Genomic DNA, 20,911 nt, shown 5'->3' on the forward strand with positions numbered 1-20,911 from the left:
TCAATAAGATGTTTTATTGCTAAATCCATCATAATGTGTAAACTGAATCATAATTGTAAAGTTGTTGTGGTCACAATCAATGGGAACACTGTTCTACAATGGTGAGTTTTACACTCTTTAAATCAACAATAAATCATAAATCTTCTTTCCTGTGGCCTTTTCTGTCCCAAAATCTCAAATCCAATGTAAAGTAGTAAAATAGTGTGTGTTCACCTGACATCACAACACTATAGGATCCTTCTAGTTGAACTGAGCTGGAGGACAGTCACAATTCACTGGTGAATGTGCTGTTTCACTGTCACACTGCATATTCTGCTGAATATCTCTGTCATTACTGGCAGATTCAGTGTCTATCATCAGGTCCTGAGCAGAGAGGGTCTGACGGGCCGATGTTATTGGGAGGTGCAGTGGAGCGAGGGCGAGGTTTGTATAGCAGTTTCATACAAGGATATTCAGAGAAAAGGCTTTGGTGAATCTGCATTTGGATACAATGATAAATCCTGGGCCTTAAACTGTAACAAAACAAGTTATTCATTTATGTTTAACTCAGTCTGGTCCCAGGTCTCAGGTTTGGTCTCGTCCAGAATCGGGGTTTACCTGGACCACAGTGCAGGGTTTTGTCGTTTTACAGCGTCTCTGAAAGTACCATGAGCCTCCTCACATCCAGGACCACTTTCATCAGCCTCTCTCACTGGGGCGTTGGGCATCAGTCCTGGAAACACTGTACATTCCCTAAACTCAAAGAAGCTTTTTCTCCACAGTTGGATCAAATTTGTGCCTTTTATTTTTAAATTAATGAGTTGAAAAGTTTAAACTACTGTTTATGAGGGTTTCCCAAAATTACTGATACCTCTAATCTATTCTAGAACTAATATCAAAACTAGATTCTACTTAACAATGTCAATACTGAAAAAAACAAAAAAACTTAATAAAACAATAGGGGAAACTTTTTTTTTTTTTTTAACCTTTGCTGAATATATATATTTTTAATTGGTTTATATCAGATCTAGTTAAGAGCACATTGTAAAATTACAAAGAAACTAGGAAGAAACTCCAGATATTTTGTATTGAAAGTTACATTCTATTGTCTGAGGAAATACTCTTCTTATTATTGTTGTGGTTTCAAAATCAATCTTGAAATTTTAGCATAATTTTTTTATAGAAATGTGTTTTCAGCAGTGGTGGAAGAAGTACAAAATTTTGTTACTTAAGTAAAAGTACAGATACTGGAGCAAAAAGTACTTAAGAACAACATCAAGTATCACATGAAATAATCTACTTAATTATAAAGTATTTAAGTACCAGTATTTCAAACAGATTTTGAGATCTAATACAGTTTCAAATGTAGCGACTTTGATAAATATTTGTTGAAATTTGTTCAACAAACAATAGATCATGTTTTGTATCTGTTTATATATTGTGTTTAATTGCTCAAATTACAAACATTTCCAAATAAACCCTCAGCTTTTCAGAACGTCTCACACAATAATTAAAAAATACTTTGACTTTTCATTTCAGTTCAAAAATGTAGTGGAGTAGAAAGTACAAATACCTGCTCTCAAATGACTGAAATAAAAGTACCAGTATCAGTACACATATTTTTTTTTTTTATTTTTTTTTTTACTTAAATACATACTTTACTACTTTTACTGTTACATTCCAGCAGTGATTTCACTGCATTATGTGATTATTTGTCAAACTTTTATAAACTTGATGAAACATGTGGAGAATAATTTGTGACAAACCTGCCACACGTTCCATAATATTGAGTCAAATGTGTGTCGCACACAACACAATGAGCACTATTACTGTCACACTATTAGTGGAAAAACTACACAACATATTTCACATGTTTCAAATCAGAGCATTTTCACTTGATTTCACATTTCTTCCTCATGTCATGAACTGTGTCACCTTTTTTTATCATCATGTCAAACTGGATTGTCTTCTATCATTTCAATCAACACCAATCACACTGTTTTTCGGTTTCCTCTGAGTACATTTTGCAGTGTGTTTTGTTCATTTTTAAAGTCTCACTGTGGAACTGTGCTGAGTTTGTCTGGAATGTTCACAGTAGGCATTAACCTGATCTATATTGTGTTATTAATGACAGATGTTTTATGCTCAAAATCATTCATAGTTCTGATGTGTAATTGAATCATAATTGTAAAAGTTGTTTGTGGTCAATCATGGAACACTGGTTCTACAATGGTGAAGGTTTTACACTCTTAAATCAACAATAATTCATAAATCACTTTTGTTTTCTGGTGGCCTTTTTCCAAAATCAAATCCAGTGTAAAGTTAAATAGTGTGTGTTCACCTGACATCACAACACTATGGATCCTTCTAGTTGAACAGGCTGGAGGACAGTCACAATTCACTGGTGGAATGTGCTGTTCCTGTCACACTGCATATTTTGCTGAATATCTTTCATACTGGGCCTATCCACATGAAAACAAACAGGTTTGGCTCCTCTCTGACAAATCAACAAGGTGTCATTATTCAAACACAAACACGTGCTGTCGTCAGCTCCAACAACTTGAAGCCATGATCAAATATGACAAGTGTGTGGAGGCCATCCATATTTAAGCTCCGTGTGAAGCAGAACACTAGAGAACAATACAAGCTTTATGACAAATTGTTATGTGTCTTTATCATGTTCTGCTGTTCAGTTCTCAAAACAAGATTTATTTACAAAAGAAGATTCACTGAGAAGAATCTTTGATGTGAAAGAAGGGAAGAGGTTGTGGGGAAGTATCAGTAGTGAGTGTGTGTGTGTGTGGTGTGTGTGTGTGTGGTTGTGTGTGTGTGTGTGTGTGTGTGTGTGTGTGGTGTGTGTGCGTGCGTGCGTGCGTGCGTGCGTGTGTGTGTTGTGTGTGTTTGTGATGTGTAAAACTACAAGACAACTCAACGTGCAGATCCAAAGGAGCTTGAGACGCCCAGCAGCAAGAGGCAGTGAGAGTGCGCACGCCAGTGGGAGAGAGCTCTCCACTTCCTGTTTTAGGGCCATGTGACCAGGAGGCGGAGCAACAGGCAGAGAGACAGCAGTGTTGAGGAGATCGACACAGACAGAGACACACTCCCTCCGAGAGCCACACGAGCTCCAACTCCAACTCCAGAAACTTGTTCAGAAACAGTCAGAATAAAATCTCTGTTATTGTAGAAAATACAATAAGTGGAGTTGATTAAAAAGAGGTTATTTTAGAGACATGAGCATTTGCACAGGACTAGAATCACTGTCACTTTGAGTTTCAGACAAAACAGGACGTCAAATTCTGTGAATTTTACAGATATTTTTACAGAAATGGTGATTACTGGAAAACACAGATGCGTCTGTAATTATATCAATTTATCAGGGACCTTAAAACTAATCAATAAAGATCTACAGGAAGCAACACTAGAGTGTTGATAAAAAATGTAGGATCACTTTTACTCCTAATTTTACAGAAAAAAACAGTTAAAATTAAAATATTACAATTGTGTTATCATCTGTGAATGTTTGAATCACTGTATTAGTAAATTAATATTGTCTAATTCTTAAAACATAATTGGTTGAAGTATTTCAAAATGGAAAATCTGTCTTCATATTAGCAAATACTTGTTTTTAACCATCTTTCTAAATATTTCTGATTTTCAAAGATGGTTTAGAACAAATATCTGCCAGTCTAAGAGGCATTCCACCTTAAATTAACCCAATATTTGATTTAAAATACCCAATGTTGAGTGAAAATATATTCGACATATAAATATATTCATTACCTGCCATAAAATATAAATAAATAAATATAATAAAAATGACATGTGTAGTGTGTGTAGAGACTTGTCCATGTGTTTGTGTCCAGGTTGGTTCGACTAGTGAACGTCCTGGCTCACTGTCTCTCCAACCAGCTGGACGACCACTGCACTACATCCACAACACTGCAGCTCAGGTCCTGACTCTGAGCAGGAAGTACGAGCACATGCATCCTGGTCTCAGGTCTGTGCTTCTGCTCCGGGCTCACAAAATCCACTTGAAAGATTTAAAGTGTCTCTGTTTGTGTCCAGTGTCTCCATGACCGAACGCCCAAACTCCATCTGTACAAGTTAGAGCACATGAACCATCTGACCAGGACTAAACCAGGACTAAACTGGGACTAAACCGGACTACACCAGACTACACTAGACAACAAAGATTAATCCAAGACTAAACCAAGATTAAACCAAGACCAAACCAGGATTAAACCAGAGAGAAAACCAGAATAAACCAGGACTAAACATGTTGAGTTTCTTTCTGGAGCTTAAACCTGGAACAGTTTTCTGAACATTTGACACAGGCTCTACTTGACTCTTTTAAATCCAGACTCAAAACGGTTTTTGAGCTGGCATGTGCTGAAAGACTTTTATTCTGCCTTTTATCTTTTAATGTGATTTTATGATGATATTTTGTTTTGATTTGTTTGTTTTTGATTTTGAATGTCTCTTTTCTGTAAATCATTTTGAATTCATTTGTTACAGAATTGTGCTGTACAAATAAACCCTTTGCCTGTCACACCACACACTATGAGAAAACATGACAAAGACATGTGGCCCCGTCTCCCTGATTTAAGTTGGACATGATTGACAGGTGGATCAGCCAATCAGAGACACACGTGTCTGTTGGAGTCAAAATAAACATGGCGGCTTTTGTGTTTAAAACAGGGAAAAATAACACAGAGGAATCAAGAAACGAATGACTAAACTGTTCTTTATGTCTGTGTTCCAGGTCTCAGGTTTGGCCTGGTGCAGAATCGACTTTTCGTAGATTCAAGCGGCGGCTGTTGGCGTCTGCGGCTCCTGTGAACACTAACGCCCAGAGCAGGTTAAACACAGACTGTGGAAGCTCTGTAAACCTTCAAAACACACTGATAATAACAGAAAATATATTTGTGTCACCTCTTGATACTTCATTGAGCCTTTGGTGTGGACGCTGAACTAAAATAACTCAAGCTTGGGAGAATGCAGCAACAACAGGCTGACTCGGACTTTCTTTCCTCTGCATTTTTATCCACGTGCTCTGAGGATGAGAGTCTTTTTACAGGCCTCATTGCTGTTTTAATCTGTGCTCTGTGTGTGAAAAAGACAAAGAAGAAAAGTAAACATGTTTAAATCAGCACTACTTAGACCATGATACATTTAACTAATACTTTAGTCCTTAAAACCACATGGATTCTGATTGATTTTCTTTAGAAATTTTAGAATTAAGAATGTTAGAGGAATTATTTTTTGCTCTTGTATTGTAACAAAACTCCTCATTTTGTGGTATTGGACTGGTATCGTATCGAGAAGTACACCAAGAGCAAGTATCGCAGTGGATCGGATCCTAAAAACATGATTCTGAAACAACACTACTTTACTTAAATCAACAATAAATTCATAAATCAGTTTGTTTTCATGTGGCCTTTTCTGTCCCAAAATGTCAAATCCAAATGTGATGTGGATTGTGTGTTTCACTGTCACTCTGCAGATGATGGTGAATGTCTCTGTTGTGGAACCTTCCTCCAGTTGGATCATTTGATTGTGGTTCGTTGGATCGAACTGTTACAGAATGTTTCCTTTAACATTCTCAGTGTCTTTGGTCAAATCGTCTCAAAGAAGTTTTATACTCTGCTCTTGTGACGATGAAGATAAGTTTGAATATTTCTTTCCAAAAAAGAATATCCCAGAGAGTTAAATAGGCCCCTGTCCTCCGTCTGAGATGAAACATCATCATATTACAGAATGTGAACACAGCCTATGAGAGGAGAAAACACTCAGGTACATTGTTGTCTGTTTAAAGGACTTAAAGCCACAAGATTAACATGAGCAGTTTGTGGAGCTATTACCTGACAAAACTAAAACACTTCAACATTTGTGTCATTTCACTTTTTATATTTATGTCCAAAACAAATGAGAAAGGCCAATGAATCTAAAACCTTTTTTTTTTTTTGTTTTTTTTCTTTAGGGAGATGTTGTTGCTTTGTTTGGTGTGTTCCTCATCATGTCTAGGGGCTTTAACATTTAAAACTAGACTGACACAACAGTAAATATATTATAAGAAAAGTAATGATTTGACCGAGAACATTTGATACAAATAAAACAGATTAAATATGAGAACAGAGTAAAGGTGTGAAACAAGTGCAAAACCTGAGACTAAACCAGGATGAAGAAGATAAATAGTGGGATCTGTTCTGGTAAAACAAAACTTAATAAAAATTCTCATTTATTTTCTAAATGAAACATGTGTTTCCTCATCTAGAAGCAGCACTGATGAAGAGGAGATTTGTTGTAAGTTTAGAAAAGCTGCCTCCTCACACCAAAGCACTGTCCAGTTACACTGATCCTTTAGATGTGCGTCTCTTTTCTTATCTCTTGTGTTGTTGGACTTGTGTCCAATGAACATGTGTGTGTTACATTGAACTGTTGACAGAGTCTCATTTGAATCCACAATAAAACATGTGTGTGTGTGTTTAAGTGGAGCTGCTCGCTGCTTCCTCCTCACATCTACACAGAGCAGTGGTGCAGTCTGGCTCCTCCCACAGCTCTCACTCCACTCTTAAGTTTCATTTGTGTCAAAGTGAAAGTGTTTGTGATTCAGGAGAGATGGCGCAGAAAGCAGTCGACACAGAAGCCTTTTCCTGCTCCGTGTGTTTGGATCTACTGAAGGATCCCGTGACTATTCCCTGTGGACACAGCTACTGCAGGAACTGTGTCCAACAGCACTGGGACCAAGAGGACCACAAGAGGCTCTACAGCTGTCCTGAATGTCGCCTCACCTTCAGCCCCAGACCTGCCCTGGTCAAAAACGTCATGTTATCAGGTTTAGTAGAACAACTGAGGAAGACTGGACTCACAGCGCCCCCTGCTGACCGCTGCTATGCCGGACCTCAGGATGTGTCCTGTGATGTGTGCACTGGGAGGAAGCTGAAAGCTGTCCAGTCCTGTCTGCAGTGTGTGGCCTCTTACTGTGAGCGCCACCTACAGCCTCATTATGACTCTGCAGCGTTTAAGAAACACCAGCTGGTGGCGCCCTCACACACACTCCAGGAAAACATCTGCTCTGAACACGACGAAGTGAAGAAGATGTTCTGCCGCACTGAGCAGCAGAGCATCTGCTACCTCTGCTCTGTGGACCAGCACAAGGGCCACGACACAGTGTCCTCTGCAGCAGAGAGGGCTCAGAGACAGGCAGAGCTGCCGGCCAGGAGGGCCCTGCTGCTCCAGAACCTCCAGCACAAAGACACAGACCTGAAGAAGCTCCAACAGGAGGCCCAGGAGATCAGCCGCTCTGCCCAGACAGCAGTGCAGCGCAGCGGGGACAGCTTCACAGAGATGGTCCTTCTCCTGGAGAAAAGACGCTCTGAAGTGGAGCAGCAGATCCGCTCCCAGGAGCAGACCCAACTGAGCCGAGTCCAAGAGCTCCAGGACCAAGTGCAGCAGGACGTGAGTGAGCTGAAGAGGAGCCTCTCGGAGCTGGACACACTGGCCCTCACCCAGGATCATAACCAGTTTCTACAGCTCTACACTTCACTGTCCACAGACACACAGAGCACAGAGCCAGTCAGGATTGACACACGGCCCCGGAGATACTTTGAGGACGTGAACAGAGCTGTGTCCAAGCTCAGGGACAAAGTGCAGCTCACTCTGGAGGAGGATCTGACCAACGTCTCACAGGCTCTGAGTGGTGTGGATGTTTTACTGTCACCAGCTGAACCCAGCTCCAGAGAGGACTTCTTACAATACTCTACAGAAATCACTCTGGACACAAACACAGTGAACACCAGACTGTCTCTGTCTGATGGAGACAGAAGAGCAACAGTTATGAGTAAAAAACAGAGTTATCCTGATCATCCAGACAGATTCAGTGTCTATAATCAGGTCCTGAGCAGAGAGGGTCTGACGGGCCGCTGTTACTGGGAGGTGCAGTGGAGCGGGGACTGGGTCTGTATAGCAGTTTCATACAAGGATATTCAGAGAAAAGTCTCTGTTGAATCTGCATTTGGATTCAATGATAAATCCTGGGCCTTAGACTGTACCAAAACAAGTTATTCATTTATATTTAACTCAGTCAGGTCCCAGGTCTCAGGTCCGGTCTCGTCCAGAATCGGGGTTTACCTGGACCACAGTGCAGGGGTTTTGTCGTTTTACAGCGTCTCTGAAAGTACCATGAGCCTCCTCCACAGAGTCCAGACCACTTTCACTCAGCCTCTCTACACTGGGGTGTGTTTGGGCGGGACAACTGGAAACACTGCACATTTCCCTAAACTCAAATAGAAGCTTTGTTCTCCACAGTTTGGATTAAATTTGTACCTTTTATTTTTAAATAATGAGTTAAAGGTTTAAATTATGATTTATGAGGGTTTCCCCAAAATATTGATACTTTCTAACCTATTCTGAAACAATATCAAAACTAGATTCTCATTTGAACAAGTATCAATAGTGAAAAAATAAAATAAAAATAAATGAATGAATAAATAAATAAATAAATAGAAGAAACTTTTTCTTAACTTTTGCTGAATATACATTTTAGATTTGGTCTGTATCAGATCTAGTATAAGAGCACATTGTAAAATTATAAAGAACCTATGAAGAAACTCTTGTTATTTTGTGTTGAAAGTTACATTCTGTTGTCTGAGGAAATATTCTGCTTATTATTTTTGTGGTTTCAAAATCAATCTTGAAATTTTAACTCTGGTTTTATATAGAATTGTATTTTCAACAGTGACGGAGAAAATATTCAATTTCTTTTACTTACGTAAAAGTATTAGATGATAAAAAAAATGTTAATGTAAAAATATAATTATAAAACATTAAAGTACCAGTTTAAAAATGTATTTAAAGAATAAAAAGTTAAAGTATTTCACACAGATTGTGAGATCTTATAAAACTTCAAATGTAGTGATTTTGATAAATATTTGTGTTGAAATTTGTTCAACAGAAACAATAGAATCAGTCATTTTTTTAGTATGTGTTTTTATTTGTAAATGTTTATTTGCTCAAACTACAAACATGTTCCAAATAAACCCTCAGCCTTTTCAACACGTCTCAGACAATAATAAAAAATACTTTGACTTTTCAGTTCAGTTCAAAAATGTAGTGGAGTAGAAAGTACAAATACCTGCTCTCAAATGTAATCAAGTAAAAATAAAAAGTATCCAGTACATACTTTTTTTTTTTTTTTTACTTAAGTACAGTACTTTTCTACTTTTACTTTGTTACATTCCAGCAGTGATTTCCAGCTGCATTATGGTGATTATTTTGTCAAACATTTATAAACTTGCTGAAACATGTGGAGAATTAATCTTGTGACAAAACCTGCCACACGTTCCATAATATTGAGTCAGAATGTTGTGTGTCGCACTACAACACAATGATGCACTATTACTGTCACACTATTAGTGGAAAACTACACACATATTCTCAACATGTTTCAAATCAGAGCATTTTCACTTGATGTTCACATGTTCTTCCTCATGTCATGGAACTGTGTCACTCTTTTCTTTATCATCATGTCAAACTCGGATTGTCTTCTATCATTTCAATCAACACCAATCACACTGTGTTTGTTCTGGGTTTCCTCTGTGTACATTTGCACTGTGTTTTGTTCACTTTTAAAGTCTCACTGTGGAACTTTTGTGCTGGAGGTTTTGTCTGGAATGTTCCACAGTATGGCATTAACCTGATCTATATTGTGTTTATTCAATGACAGATGTTTTATTGCTCAAAATCCATCATAGTTCTGATGTGTAACTTGAATCATAATTGTAAAAGTTGTTTGTGGTCACATCATGGGGAACACTGGTTCTACAATGGGGAAGGTTTTACACTCTTTAAATCAACAATAAATTCATAAATCACTTTGTTTTCCTGTGGCCTTTTCTGTCCCAAAATCTCAAATCCAGTGTAAAGTAGTAAAATAGTGTGTGTTCACCTGACATCACAACACTATAGGATCCTTCTAGTTGAACAGTGAGCTGGAGGACAGGTCACAATTCACTGGTGGAATGTGCTGTTTCACTGTCACACTGCATATTCTGCTGAATATCTCTGTCATTACTGGGCCTATCCACATGAAACACAAACAGGTTTGGCTCCTGCTCTGGACAAATCAACAAGGGTGTGTCATTATTCAAAACACAAACACGTGCTTGTCGTCAGCTCCAACAACTTGAAGCCATAAGATCAAATATGACAAGTGTGTGGAGGCCATCCATATTTAAAGCTCCGTGTGTGGAAGCAGAGACACACTAGAGACACAATACAAGCTTTATGTGACAATTGTCTATGTGTCTTTATCATGTTCTGCCTGTTCATGTTCTCAAAACAAGGATTTATTTACAAAAGGAAGATTCACTGAGAAGAATCTTGATGTGAAAGAAGGTAAGAGGTTGTGAGTGTGGAGTTATCAGTAGTGTAGTGTGTGTGTGTGTGTGTGTGTGTGTGTGTGTGTGTGTGTGTGTGTGTGTGTGTGCGTGCGTGCGTGCGTGCGTGCGTGTGTGTGTGTGTGTGTGTGTTGTGAGTGTGTAAAACTACAAGACAAACTCAAACGTGCAGAGTCCAAAGGAGCTTGGAGACGCCCAGCAGCAGAGAGGCAGGGTGAGAGTGCGCACGCCCAGTGGGAGAGAGCTCGTCCACTTCCTGTTTTAGGGCCCATGTGACCAGGAGGCGGAGCAACAGACAGAGAGACAGCAGTGTGTGAGGGAGCAGATCTACACAGACAGAGACACACTCCCTCCAGAGAGACACACGAGCCTCCAACTCCAACTCCAGGACTTGTTCAGAACAACAATCAAAATAAAATCTATACAATAAGTGGAGTTGATGAAAAAGAGGGTAAATTAGAGACATGAGCATTTGCACAGGACTAGAATCACCGTCACTTTGAGTTTGCAGACATACAGGACGTCAAATTCTGTGGAATTTTACAGATATTTTTACAGAAATGGGTGATTACTGGAAACACAGATGACGTCTGTAATTATAACAATTTACCAGTGGACCTTAAAACTAATCAATAATTAGATCTACAGGAAGCAACAGACGAGAGGTGTTGATAATAAAATGTATTGATCACTTTTACTCCTAATTTTACAGAAATAAAACAGTTTAAAATTAAAATAGTACAATTATGTTATCATCTTGTGAATGTTTGAATCACTGTATTAGTAAATGAATATTTGTCTAATTCTTAAAACATAATTGCATTCATGTATTTCAAAATGGAAAATCTGTCTTATATTAGCAAATACTTGTTTTAACCATCTTCTAAATATTTCTTGATTTCAAAGATGGTTAGAACAAATATCTGCCAGTCTAAGAGGCATTCCACCTTAAATATTCAACCCAATATTTGATTTAAAATTACCCAATGTTGAGTGAAAATATAATTCGACATATAAATATATTCATTACCTGCCATAAAATATAAATAAATAAATACATAAATAAAATGACATGTATAGTGTGTGTAGAGACTTGTCCATGTGTTTGTGTCCAGTTGGTTCGACTAGTGGAACGTCCTGCTCACTGGTCTCTCCAAACCAGCTGGACGACCACTGCACTACATCCACAACACTGCAGCTCAGGTCCTGACTCGAGCCAGGAAGTACGAGCACATGCATCCTGGTCTCAGGTCTGTGCTCTGGCTCCTGTGGCTCACAGAATCCACTTGAAAGACTTTAAAGTGTCTCTGTTTGTGTCCAAGTGTCTCCATGACCGAACCCCAAACTCCAACTGTGACAAGTTAGAGCCACATGAACCATCTGAGCAGGACTAAACCAGGACTAAACCAGGACTAAACCAGGACTAAACCAGGACTAAACAAAAATTAAACCAGGACTAAACTTGGACTAAAGCAGAACTAAACCGGGAGTGAACCGGGAATAAAACTGTGAATAAACCAAGAATAAACTCAGACTAAACCAGGACTAAACATGTTGAGTTTCAGTTTTCTGGAGCTTAAACCTGGAACAGTTTTCTGAACATGTGACACAGGCCTCTACTTTGACTCTGTTTAAATCCAGACTCAAAACGGTTCTGTTGAGCTGTGCATGTGACTGAAAGACTTTTATTCTGCACTTTTATCTTTTAATGTGAATTTTATGATGATTATTTATGTTTTGATTTGTTTGTTTTGTGATTTGAATGTCTCTTATTCTGTAAATCATTTTGAATTCATTTGTGTAAGAATTGTGCTGTACAAATAAACACACTTTGCCTGTCACAACCACACACTATGAGAAAACATGACAAAGACATGTGGGCCCCGTCTCCCTGATTTAAGTTGGACATGATTGACAGGTGGATCAGCCAATTAGAGACACACGTGGTCTGTTGGAGTCAAAATAAACATGGCGGCTTTTGCGTTTAAAAGAGGGAAAAATAACACAGAGGAATCAACAAACGAATGACTAAACTGTTCTTTATGTCTGTGTTCCAGGTCTCAGGTTCGTACAGCGTCTCTACGATTTATGAGGCTTTCCCAAAAATACTGATACCTGCTAATCTATTCTAAAACTAATATCAAAACTAAATTCTCATTTGAACAGGTATCAATACTGAAAAACAAACAAACAAACAAACAAACAAACAAAACAAAAAAACAATAGGGGAAACTTTTTTTTTGTAACCTTTGCTGAATATATATTTTGGAATTGGTCTATATCACATCTAGTATAAGAGCAAATTGTAAAATTATAAGGAAACTAGAAAGAAACTCCTGTTATTTTGTGTTGAAAGTTACATTCTACTGTCTGAGGAAATACTCTTATTACTATTATTACTCTTATTATTGTTGTGGTTTCAAAATCAATCTTGAAATTTTAGCATACGTTTTATATAGAAATGTGTTTTCAGCAGTGGTGGAAAAAGTACTCCATTTTGTTATTTAAGTAAAAGTACAGATAATGAAGCAAAAATACTTAAGTAAAAGTACTACATGGGAAAAAAAAAAAAAGTACCTGTTTAAAATTGCACCTAAAGAGTAAAAAGTAAAAGTATTTAATGCACATTTTGAGATCTAATACAGTTTCAAATGTAATGATTTTCATAAGGATTTGTGCTGGAATTTGTTCAACAGAAACAATAGAATCAGTCATTTTTTCATGTGTTTTTATTTGTAAATTTTTGTTTGCTCAAACTACAAAGATGTCATTGCTTTGCCTAGTATGTTATTAAAATTCTATCTTGCAGACGTTTTATTGCTCATCTATATCTCGAATAAAATGTATATAACTACAGTATAAGCCTGCTTGCCTTTCCATAGTTTTGATCTGTAACTTGGTCTTGAAGCATCACCTATTTTCTAAGTAGATAAGTTATGTTTTAATAGATAGTTGTGAAGTAAACTTTTCTAGCCTGTTTCCTGAGCCCCTCCTCTCATCCGCAGTCCCCCGCTCTCTCCTCTTCCTCATCCTGGGACCCGCCCTGATCCAGATCCAGGTTGAGCGCGTGACATTTGGAGCAGATTAAGAATTTGCCTGGGCCCTAACCTTTCCTCGGCGTGAATCTGGCTGTCAGTGCATTAGAGCTTCCATTATCATGCAGTCACGTCCAATCTCACCTGAAGCCCCCGTCTGGCCCCTCCTGCAGACGAGACAGGAGAGCGGGGAGGGGGGTGACGAAGGGATGGAGAGAAAGAATGAGAGAGAGGGGAGTTTGGAAGAGAAGCATGCGAGTTAGGAAGTGAAAGAGGTGATGGGAGAGACAGAGAATGAGTGGGAAGAGAAGGAGGAGGAGAGAGAGATGGGAGACAGAGAGAAGTCAGAAGAGAAAGGGAGGGGGTGGGAGAAAGAAAGACATTACGGTAGGAGGTGTAGGAGGGGCGAGGGGAGCATAGACTGTTTAAAGATGTGGACTAAGGCAGTGTGAAGTCACCCATAGCGTTCAGCTCCAGTCAAAAGAAGCTCATGGGTCTCGCAGTTATACACAGCAAAAACTGGAGGGTTAAAATTTTAGGGTAAAACATTTCAGAGTTGTTTTTAACACAAAAAGTGTTATGTTAACAATTTGAAAGTTAAATGGAGGCTCGAGTTGAGGTTACAGTGGTCCCTCGTTTATCGTGGGGGTTATGTTCTAAAAATAACCTGCAATAGGTGAAATCCGCCAAGTCGTCAGCTTTATTTTTTACAATTATTCTATCTGTTTTAAGGCTGTAAAACCCCTCACCACACACTTTATACACTTTTCTCACACAGGACAGTTACAACCCTTTTTACATCCTTATTACTGCTGTCCTCTTTATGTTATTTTCCTCCTTCTTTATGTAACAAACTGAACATGAATTTATTCCTCAATGTAAGTAAGTCTTTATGTATATAGCGCTTTTCACAGACATTTTTTGTCCCCAAAGACGCTTTACACAGCATTATTCAGCATTATTCATTCACTCTACACCTGGTGATGGTAAGCTTCTATTGTAGCCACAGCTGCCCTGGGGACAGACTGACAGATGCGTGGCAGCCATGCCACTCGGCGCCATCGGTCCCTCCGACCACCACCATCACTCACACACCACTTCCATACTAGGCAATGTGGGTGAAGTGTCTTGCCTAAGGACACAATGATTGAATTGATTGTATTTAATCAACGGTTTATGGAGACCTATGTAGCATGTTTTGGGTTGATGGGGGAAACCGGAGCGCCTGGAGGAAACCCATTCAGACACGGGGAGAAACATGCAAACTCCACACAGAAAGGCCCAGGCGACCTAGGGATCGAACCCAGAACCTTCTTGCTGTGAGGCATGAGTGCTAGCCACTCAGCCACCGTGCCGTGGCGCCTACAGCCGCATAACTTCCCCCTTCCTTCAGCATGTCCAGAAGTCCACCTTTTTGTGCGATGGTTACATCTTCCTCTGGCTTTTGGGTGCAATCGCAGGAGCTTTTGTAGGTGCAGAATGTTTCGTTGACATTGTGGGTTTTGTCGGGGAGAAAACTCGCAAACATACAGCACTTCAGAATCACACTGCTAGAGATCGAACATTTATTTAAATTTGTCGAACTGAACACATTCTGTACTGTACAGGAGACATAATAACTACAATAAATTACTTTTACTTACGTTTCCGACTTCTCTCTTCCTTTACTTTTCACGTTGTAGTTCTTCTTCTTCACTTGCCGCTTGATCGGTCTGTCAGAAAATAGAGTCCCGCGGTCACTTCTGTTGTGGCTTTTTGATGTGTTGTGGCTTTTTAATGTGTGGGTATTTTAATGTGTTGTGGTTTTTAATGTGTTGTGTTTTTAATGTGTGGCTGTGTTTTTTAATGTTTGTGGCTTTTTGATGTGTTGTGGCTTTTTAATGTGTTGCGGCATTTTCATTTGTGTTGTGGCGTTTGAATTTGTTGTGGCGTTTGCATTAAAATAGAGTCCCGCGGTCATTTCCGTTGTGGCTTTTTTTTTGGTGTGTTGTGGCTTTTTGTTGTGTTGTCGCATTTGTATTTGTTGCGGCGTTCGCGTTTGTTGTGACCCCTCTCGGCTTCCGTAGGTGAGGGAGGGAGAGATGATGGAAGGAAGAGAGAGACGGTCATGGAGACAGAAAAAGATAGAGGTAGTGGGGAAGAGAGACAATAGGGGGATGTGAATGTGTGTATGACTCCAATAAATAAATAAATAAATAAATCAAACCTTCATTAGGGACACATTTCAGTTAGAACCATAGCTCATTTTGTCCCCGTTCAATCATCTGAGAATGGAAAGTTTTAAAATATTTATGTAATTTTCAAACCTCTTACCATTTGGCTGGTGGGCTAATGCTTACTCACTTTTGCCCCAGTTTGATTAAAGTTGCTATACCTGATTTTTACTCTCTTACAAATGAAAAACAGGCCTACTTCATTTAGGTTTGCAGTGTCCAAAGTACGGATGGGCATTCGATGAAATTTTCTTAATCGATCGTCGGAAGAATTAATGATCGATTATCGAATAATCATTAACGTTTTTATATTAAAATGATCATCATTATTATTACTATCTGCACTACTAATCTGCATAAATAAATTCAACTTTATGACATATAAACCGTAAACACTCTAGAGCCACATCAATCTGTTTGAGATTATAATGTGTTTAATTCAGTTTTGCTCAACGCTCACAGAAACGAAACTTAAAACCGCATTGCTAATTTGCATAAACTAAGCGAAGATAAAAATATAGCTCTTGTGATGCGGTTCAACTTCTGTCAGATTAAAGACATGACTCAGTGGAATACAGTGTGACCAGATTTGCGTTTGTCAAAACCAGGACACCGTACGGGGGAGGGAGGTGGGGACTCCTCATCGACTCTAGTCATTGCGCGACTCTCACCTGGCAAAACTTTTTTCCCACTGGACACCGAAACATATGTGCTGCTTTATACACTGTGCACATGGCCTCACACTTGAACGCAACGTAAAGCCTGGAATTTCTTGTACAAGTCATCCATAAATACGCATTTGTGCTTCGGTTTGTTGCAGGCTGATCCACTGTTTGTGTCTTGCTTCTGAGTGCAGAGAGACACATGTACCGACCCCTGTTTGGTCACACTACGCACAGCAACCTACATTCGGTTTGTCGATTAAAATGAACGTAATCGATGAAATTCTTAATGATCAATTATCGATTAATCGACTAATCATGCCCATCCCTAGTCCAAAGTTCTTCGTCACAGACCTTATGCATTCAGAACATCCTCCTTATTCGCCACGTTTATAAGTTTATAAGCACTTTTCACGACTTTCAGAGACTATAGTGGAGTTTTGCCAGCACGGTAACGCTTACAAAAACTAGCATGCTAACCACACACATCCTGATTATTGAAAAAAAAAAAAACACATTTTGAATCTAAAGTGTGTTTTGAGTAATAATTATTGAATAGTGAAAATTACAATACAAAAAAAACAAAAAAACATGCACAATTTCATTTTAGTTCATTATACTATACTATTATCACTCTTTGTTTTCTTTTTTTCATTCTTGTCATAGCCAAAAGTTTCAAAAGTCTTTCAAAAATAATTACAATGTTTAAGAGTTACAATATGCCGTAGAATTTTTTGTGGAAATAACTTTGTATTATGAAGTGCAGGCGCCAGAAAATGCAGAAAAAGCCTAAAGTAGTTCAGTGCGGATCTCTAAAAACGTATAAACAACTTAGGGCTGTAAACTCTGCCTTAAGCCTCAAATGACACTAAGCAGATTTGTAACTTCTCCACACTTGAAAGCAGAAAGTGTTCCTCCTGTCACCACAAATGTCTCGAAAAACATCTAATCATTCTGACATTTTACATATAAATACATTTGAGACAGATTTCTTTCCATCTGTGACATATGCAGTTCAATTCAGTGCATGTAGTAGAGCAGCAAATTGTACATTCAAAACGAAACAGGAACTGACAAGAATTGTGGTTAGCTACACAGGAAGGACACCAGATGTTAGGGCCCATTATTATGCACATTTCTGATCTATGTTATAACAGCTACAATTTACCTTTACTTTAGTAGACACTGGCAAAGTGAGGGCTGAAATCATTCAAATTATTCTAGCGATAGTAGTAATATGGAGTCAGAACACAGTGGAGCACTTCCTGTATTATCCCATGACTTCTTTTTAGTTTGAGAAAATAAATCAGCAAATATGCAGGATTTGTTTGTTAAAGGTGCATTGTACAACTTTTCTGGTGTAGTGTCATGCTCTATTGTATGACAGTAAACACAACCAACTAGCGCAGGGGTCTTCAAACTAAGGCCCGCGGGCTGACTCCGGCCCGCCACGCCCCTTTGACCAGCCCCCCAGCCCCTCTGCCCCCACCACTTGAACTGGCCCTATGAGGCAATCCTCAAAAGTAGTCACGTCTTTTTTTTTTCACTTTTATTTTCTTTTTGGCAAATAATTACATACCTGCATCTTTTATTCCTTTTTTTTTTTTTTTCCAATTAAAAAAACAATATTTATGAAAAAAATGATATGGCATTTTCTCCCAACGCATTTACTGCAACTGCAGTAGTGTCGCTAATCCTCTTTCCATGAAGTAATATTGAATAATAATGAGTCCAGAATTATGACGGGGGTTTTTGAATTGTCCTTAGAGTGCGAAAAACCTGTCTGTGGAAGCGAATGGTGAGATGGAAACAGGGTGGGGAGCGACTGGCTGTACAAGCCTCCTACCAGACCGCAGAAGGATGATGGTGATGATGATATGGTGATATGGTTTACGTAGGTTCAGGGCTGTTCTAGCTCGCCATCGAAGGGGGTTTGTACCCAGTAGGGCACACCTGGCCTGTATGGTGACAGACAGGACCATCAGTAATGAAATAAGCCAACTAGCTAGCTATATATAAATTTCAATTAATCAATCTCAGTGTATACACGTTATTATTTACAGAGTGAAACATTCAGTAATATTCTTCTTTTAAAGTAGAATACACACACACAACAAACACAAACAAACTGCACTTGACCCAGTAATCAAATAGCCTTAAAATGGCTCTTAAATGCATTAGTTAAGCAATACAGAATGGAAACAATGGCCTGCAATCGACGACATTTGCCTATGTATGACATCGGCAGGTAAAAGAGGCAACAAGTGCAAGATGCTAGCGGCATTGGTTGCTAATGCTAACAACTCAGCATACAAACAAACAGACTCACCAATCCCACTTTGAAATCGATGCGCTGCTAGAACACGTCTTCCGCGGCGGTAAGAGACCTCTAAAACGTAAGTTGCAATTTTAGTTTTAGAGCGGATAACATCTTAGAACGAGCAGAAGTTTGTGAGGTGAACCTGTACAGCAGTCCTGCGGCTCCTCTCCCCAACTCCAGAATGACAGAGAACAGGCGCAGGAGGCTTGTATCGGCCGCTGCGAGGGATGTGATTGGACGATCGCGCGCCGTGTGTGCGTAGCGACACGTGACCTTTACGTGCTTTGACGTACAGGTAAAAATGAGAAAATATTTATTTATTTGACGCGGTTAGGCGCATTTTAGAACCTGGGTTACATGCGGAAATACGGTACTACTACCACTAGTAATGATAAACAAATATGTGCCAGGAGTGATGTGTTGATATAATATTGTGGATGGCTGCGTCATTCCGGTCTGGGTCATACAATTCTCTGATACGGCCGACCCAACCCCGGCCCCCTATCGCAGTCAGGAGTGATAATATGGCCCCCAGAGAAAAAAGTTTGGTGAACCCTGTTTGTTCGTTACGGGTGTTTTTATTGCTCAAAAATACAATGGATTCTCTGTGTGAATAGGGTTGCCTCTCCACAGATGTGACCTATAATGCAGCCTATAGTTGTCTCTCTTGAGATCGATCGGCTGAAAACTCTACCTCGGAACATTCCAGACTGAGCAGTAACATTTCCATGGAGACAAGCAGGTGACAGACCCTCCACAGGAAAAGTTGCACAATGCACCTTTAAACATCAGAAAATAGTGTAATATGAGCCCTATCAAGTGTGTGTAGTAAACCCAGACTGAGAAACAAAACTAAACGTTAAATAAACATACACTACAGTTACGTGAATACAGCTGTGTATCAGAAAGGGGCTCCGCAGTTTTCATCCAGGAGTCAGTGGATTTTTGTTATTATTGTTCATTTTTTTCTGTGTAATGTGCTAAATTGAGACGCAACCTTGTAATCCATTATTTATGAATTAAACATTTGCATATTGTTGTTGTGCTTATTAAAGGTCTTGTGATCTTTAAGCCATGTCAGCTCATTAAAAACAGACCTGGAGTTGTGTTTTGTTTCGTTCACATGTTTGAGTAATCCTGCATTATTAGTCTGTCTGCGTCTCCAAAACTCAAAATGCTCTGTTCCAACTTGTGATGTCATGAAGTAGTTTGCAAGTTAACATGTGCCTTGCGTGTTAAACATGGAAACAACATTAGAACAGATCAGAAAATAGTGCAATATGGGCCCTTTAATGATTTATGTGGAATGGAGCCAATGATCAGTACTGAACAAAAACAAAAGGGAATAAATTAATCAAACTCAAGCAACATATGAGTGGTGAAAGGCCATAATGGAGAAACATAATTATTTGATGTGACAAACTGAACAGTCTGGAGGCTAATTATAACATTGGAAACCACAAAGTGCATGGACAAAGAGGCCCAGCTGTTGAGTGTGGCAGACGCCCAGAGAGATGGACAGCAGCACAGTCACAGGCCGCTGACTGGATGAAACAAAGCAACGTCAATATCTATTATATTTGCTATTGTGTGTGGAGTGGCCTTGGTCAAGTCTTAGAAAAAAATGTATAGAATTATATGTATTTGTGTTTTTTACAGTTTTGAACAGTGGAGAATGACTCAAAACTTACCTTTTCAGACAATCCTGCACCATTATCTAGTTTTGTCTTGTATTGTGTGTTTGTATTCACCTGTTTTATGTTTTTAACTTGGTCTGTACAGAATCCTTGGGTGTTTTCAAAGCAAAGGTACTTATAAATAAAATGTATTATTATTATTATTATTATTATTATTATTAGTAGTAGTAGTAGTAGTAGTAGTAGTAGTAGTAGTAGTAGTAGTAGTAGTAGTAGTAGTAGTAGTAGTAGTAGTAGTAGTAGTAGTAGTAGTATACAAGTTTCATAAGTAAATCTTCCATTATTTTTTCCCATAGACTTTTCAAAAAATAACTACTGTATTAAGAGTTCAAATACAACATGGCGACTAACCAGCTGTGTTTGGTTTATTCAGTTTCAAAAACAAATTTCCAATAAAATTTTAAGTCTTGTGGTCATCGGTTACCACAGCTGATTATGCCCTGAGCAAGCTTTCAAACTTTTAATATACTTTTTTGTTTGTTTGTTTGTTTGTTTTCTGAAAGTCTATGAGAAAAATGAATGGGAAATGTTGTTCTAGAACTAGTTATCCATGCATGTTTGAGTAATATAGTGATCTCTCTCAGGCTTATTCAAACCCTCCTCATGGT

General features: G+C 38.8%; 1 protein-coding gene across 1 annotated transcript; it reads left to right on the forward strand.

Moving 5' to 3' along the window:
• Window positions 1-6,541: 6,541 nt before the first annotated feature.
• On the forward strand, window positions 6,542-9,852 carry LOC129409228 (tripartite motif-containing protein 16-like). The gene has a single exon (XM_055154720.1). It carries the CDS (start codon window positions 6,598-6,600, stop codon window positions 8,266-8,268), a length of 1,671 nt encoding a protein of 556 aa, XP_055010695.1. The 5' UTR covers window positions 6,542-6,597; the 3' UTR covers window positions 8,269-9,852.
• The last annotated feature ends 11,059 nt before the right edge of the window (window positions 9,853-20,911 follow it).

The sequence above is a fragment of the Boleophthalmus pectinirostris genome, unplaced genomic scaffold (genome assembly GCF_026225935.1).
Source record: "Boleophthalmus pectinirostris isolate CB_2022bp ecotype Guang Dong unplaced genomic scaffold, ASM2622593v1 HiC_scaffold_10, whole genome shotgun sequence".
NCBI classification, from domain to species: Eukaryota; Metazoa; Chordata; class Actinopteri; order Gobiiformes; family Gobiidae; genus Boleophthalmus; species Boleophthalmus pectinirostris.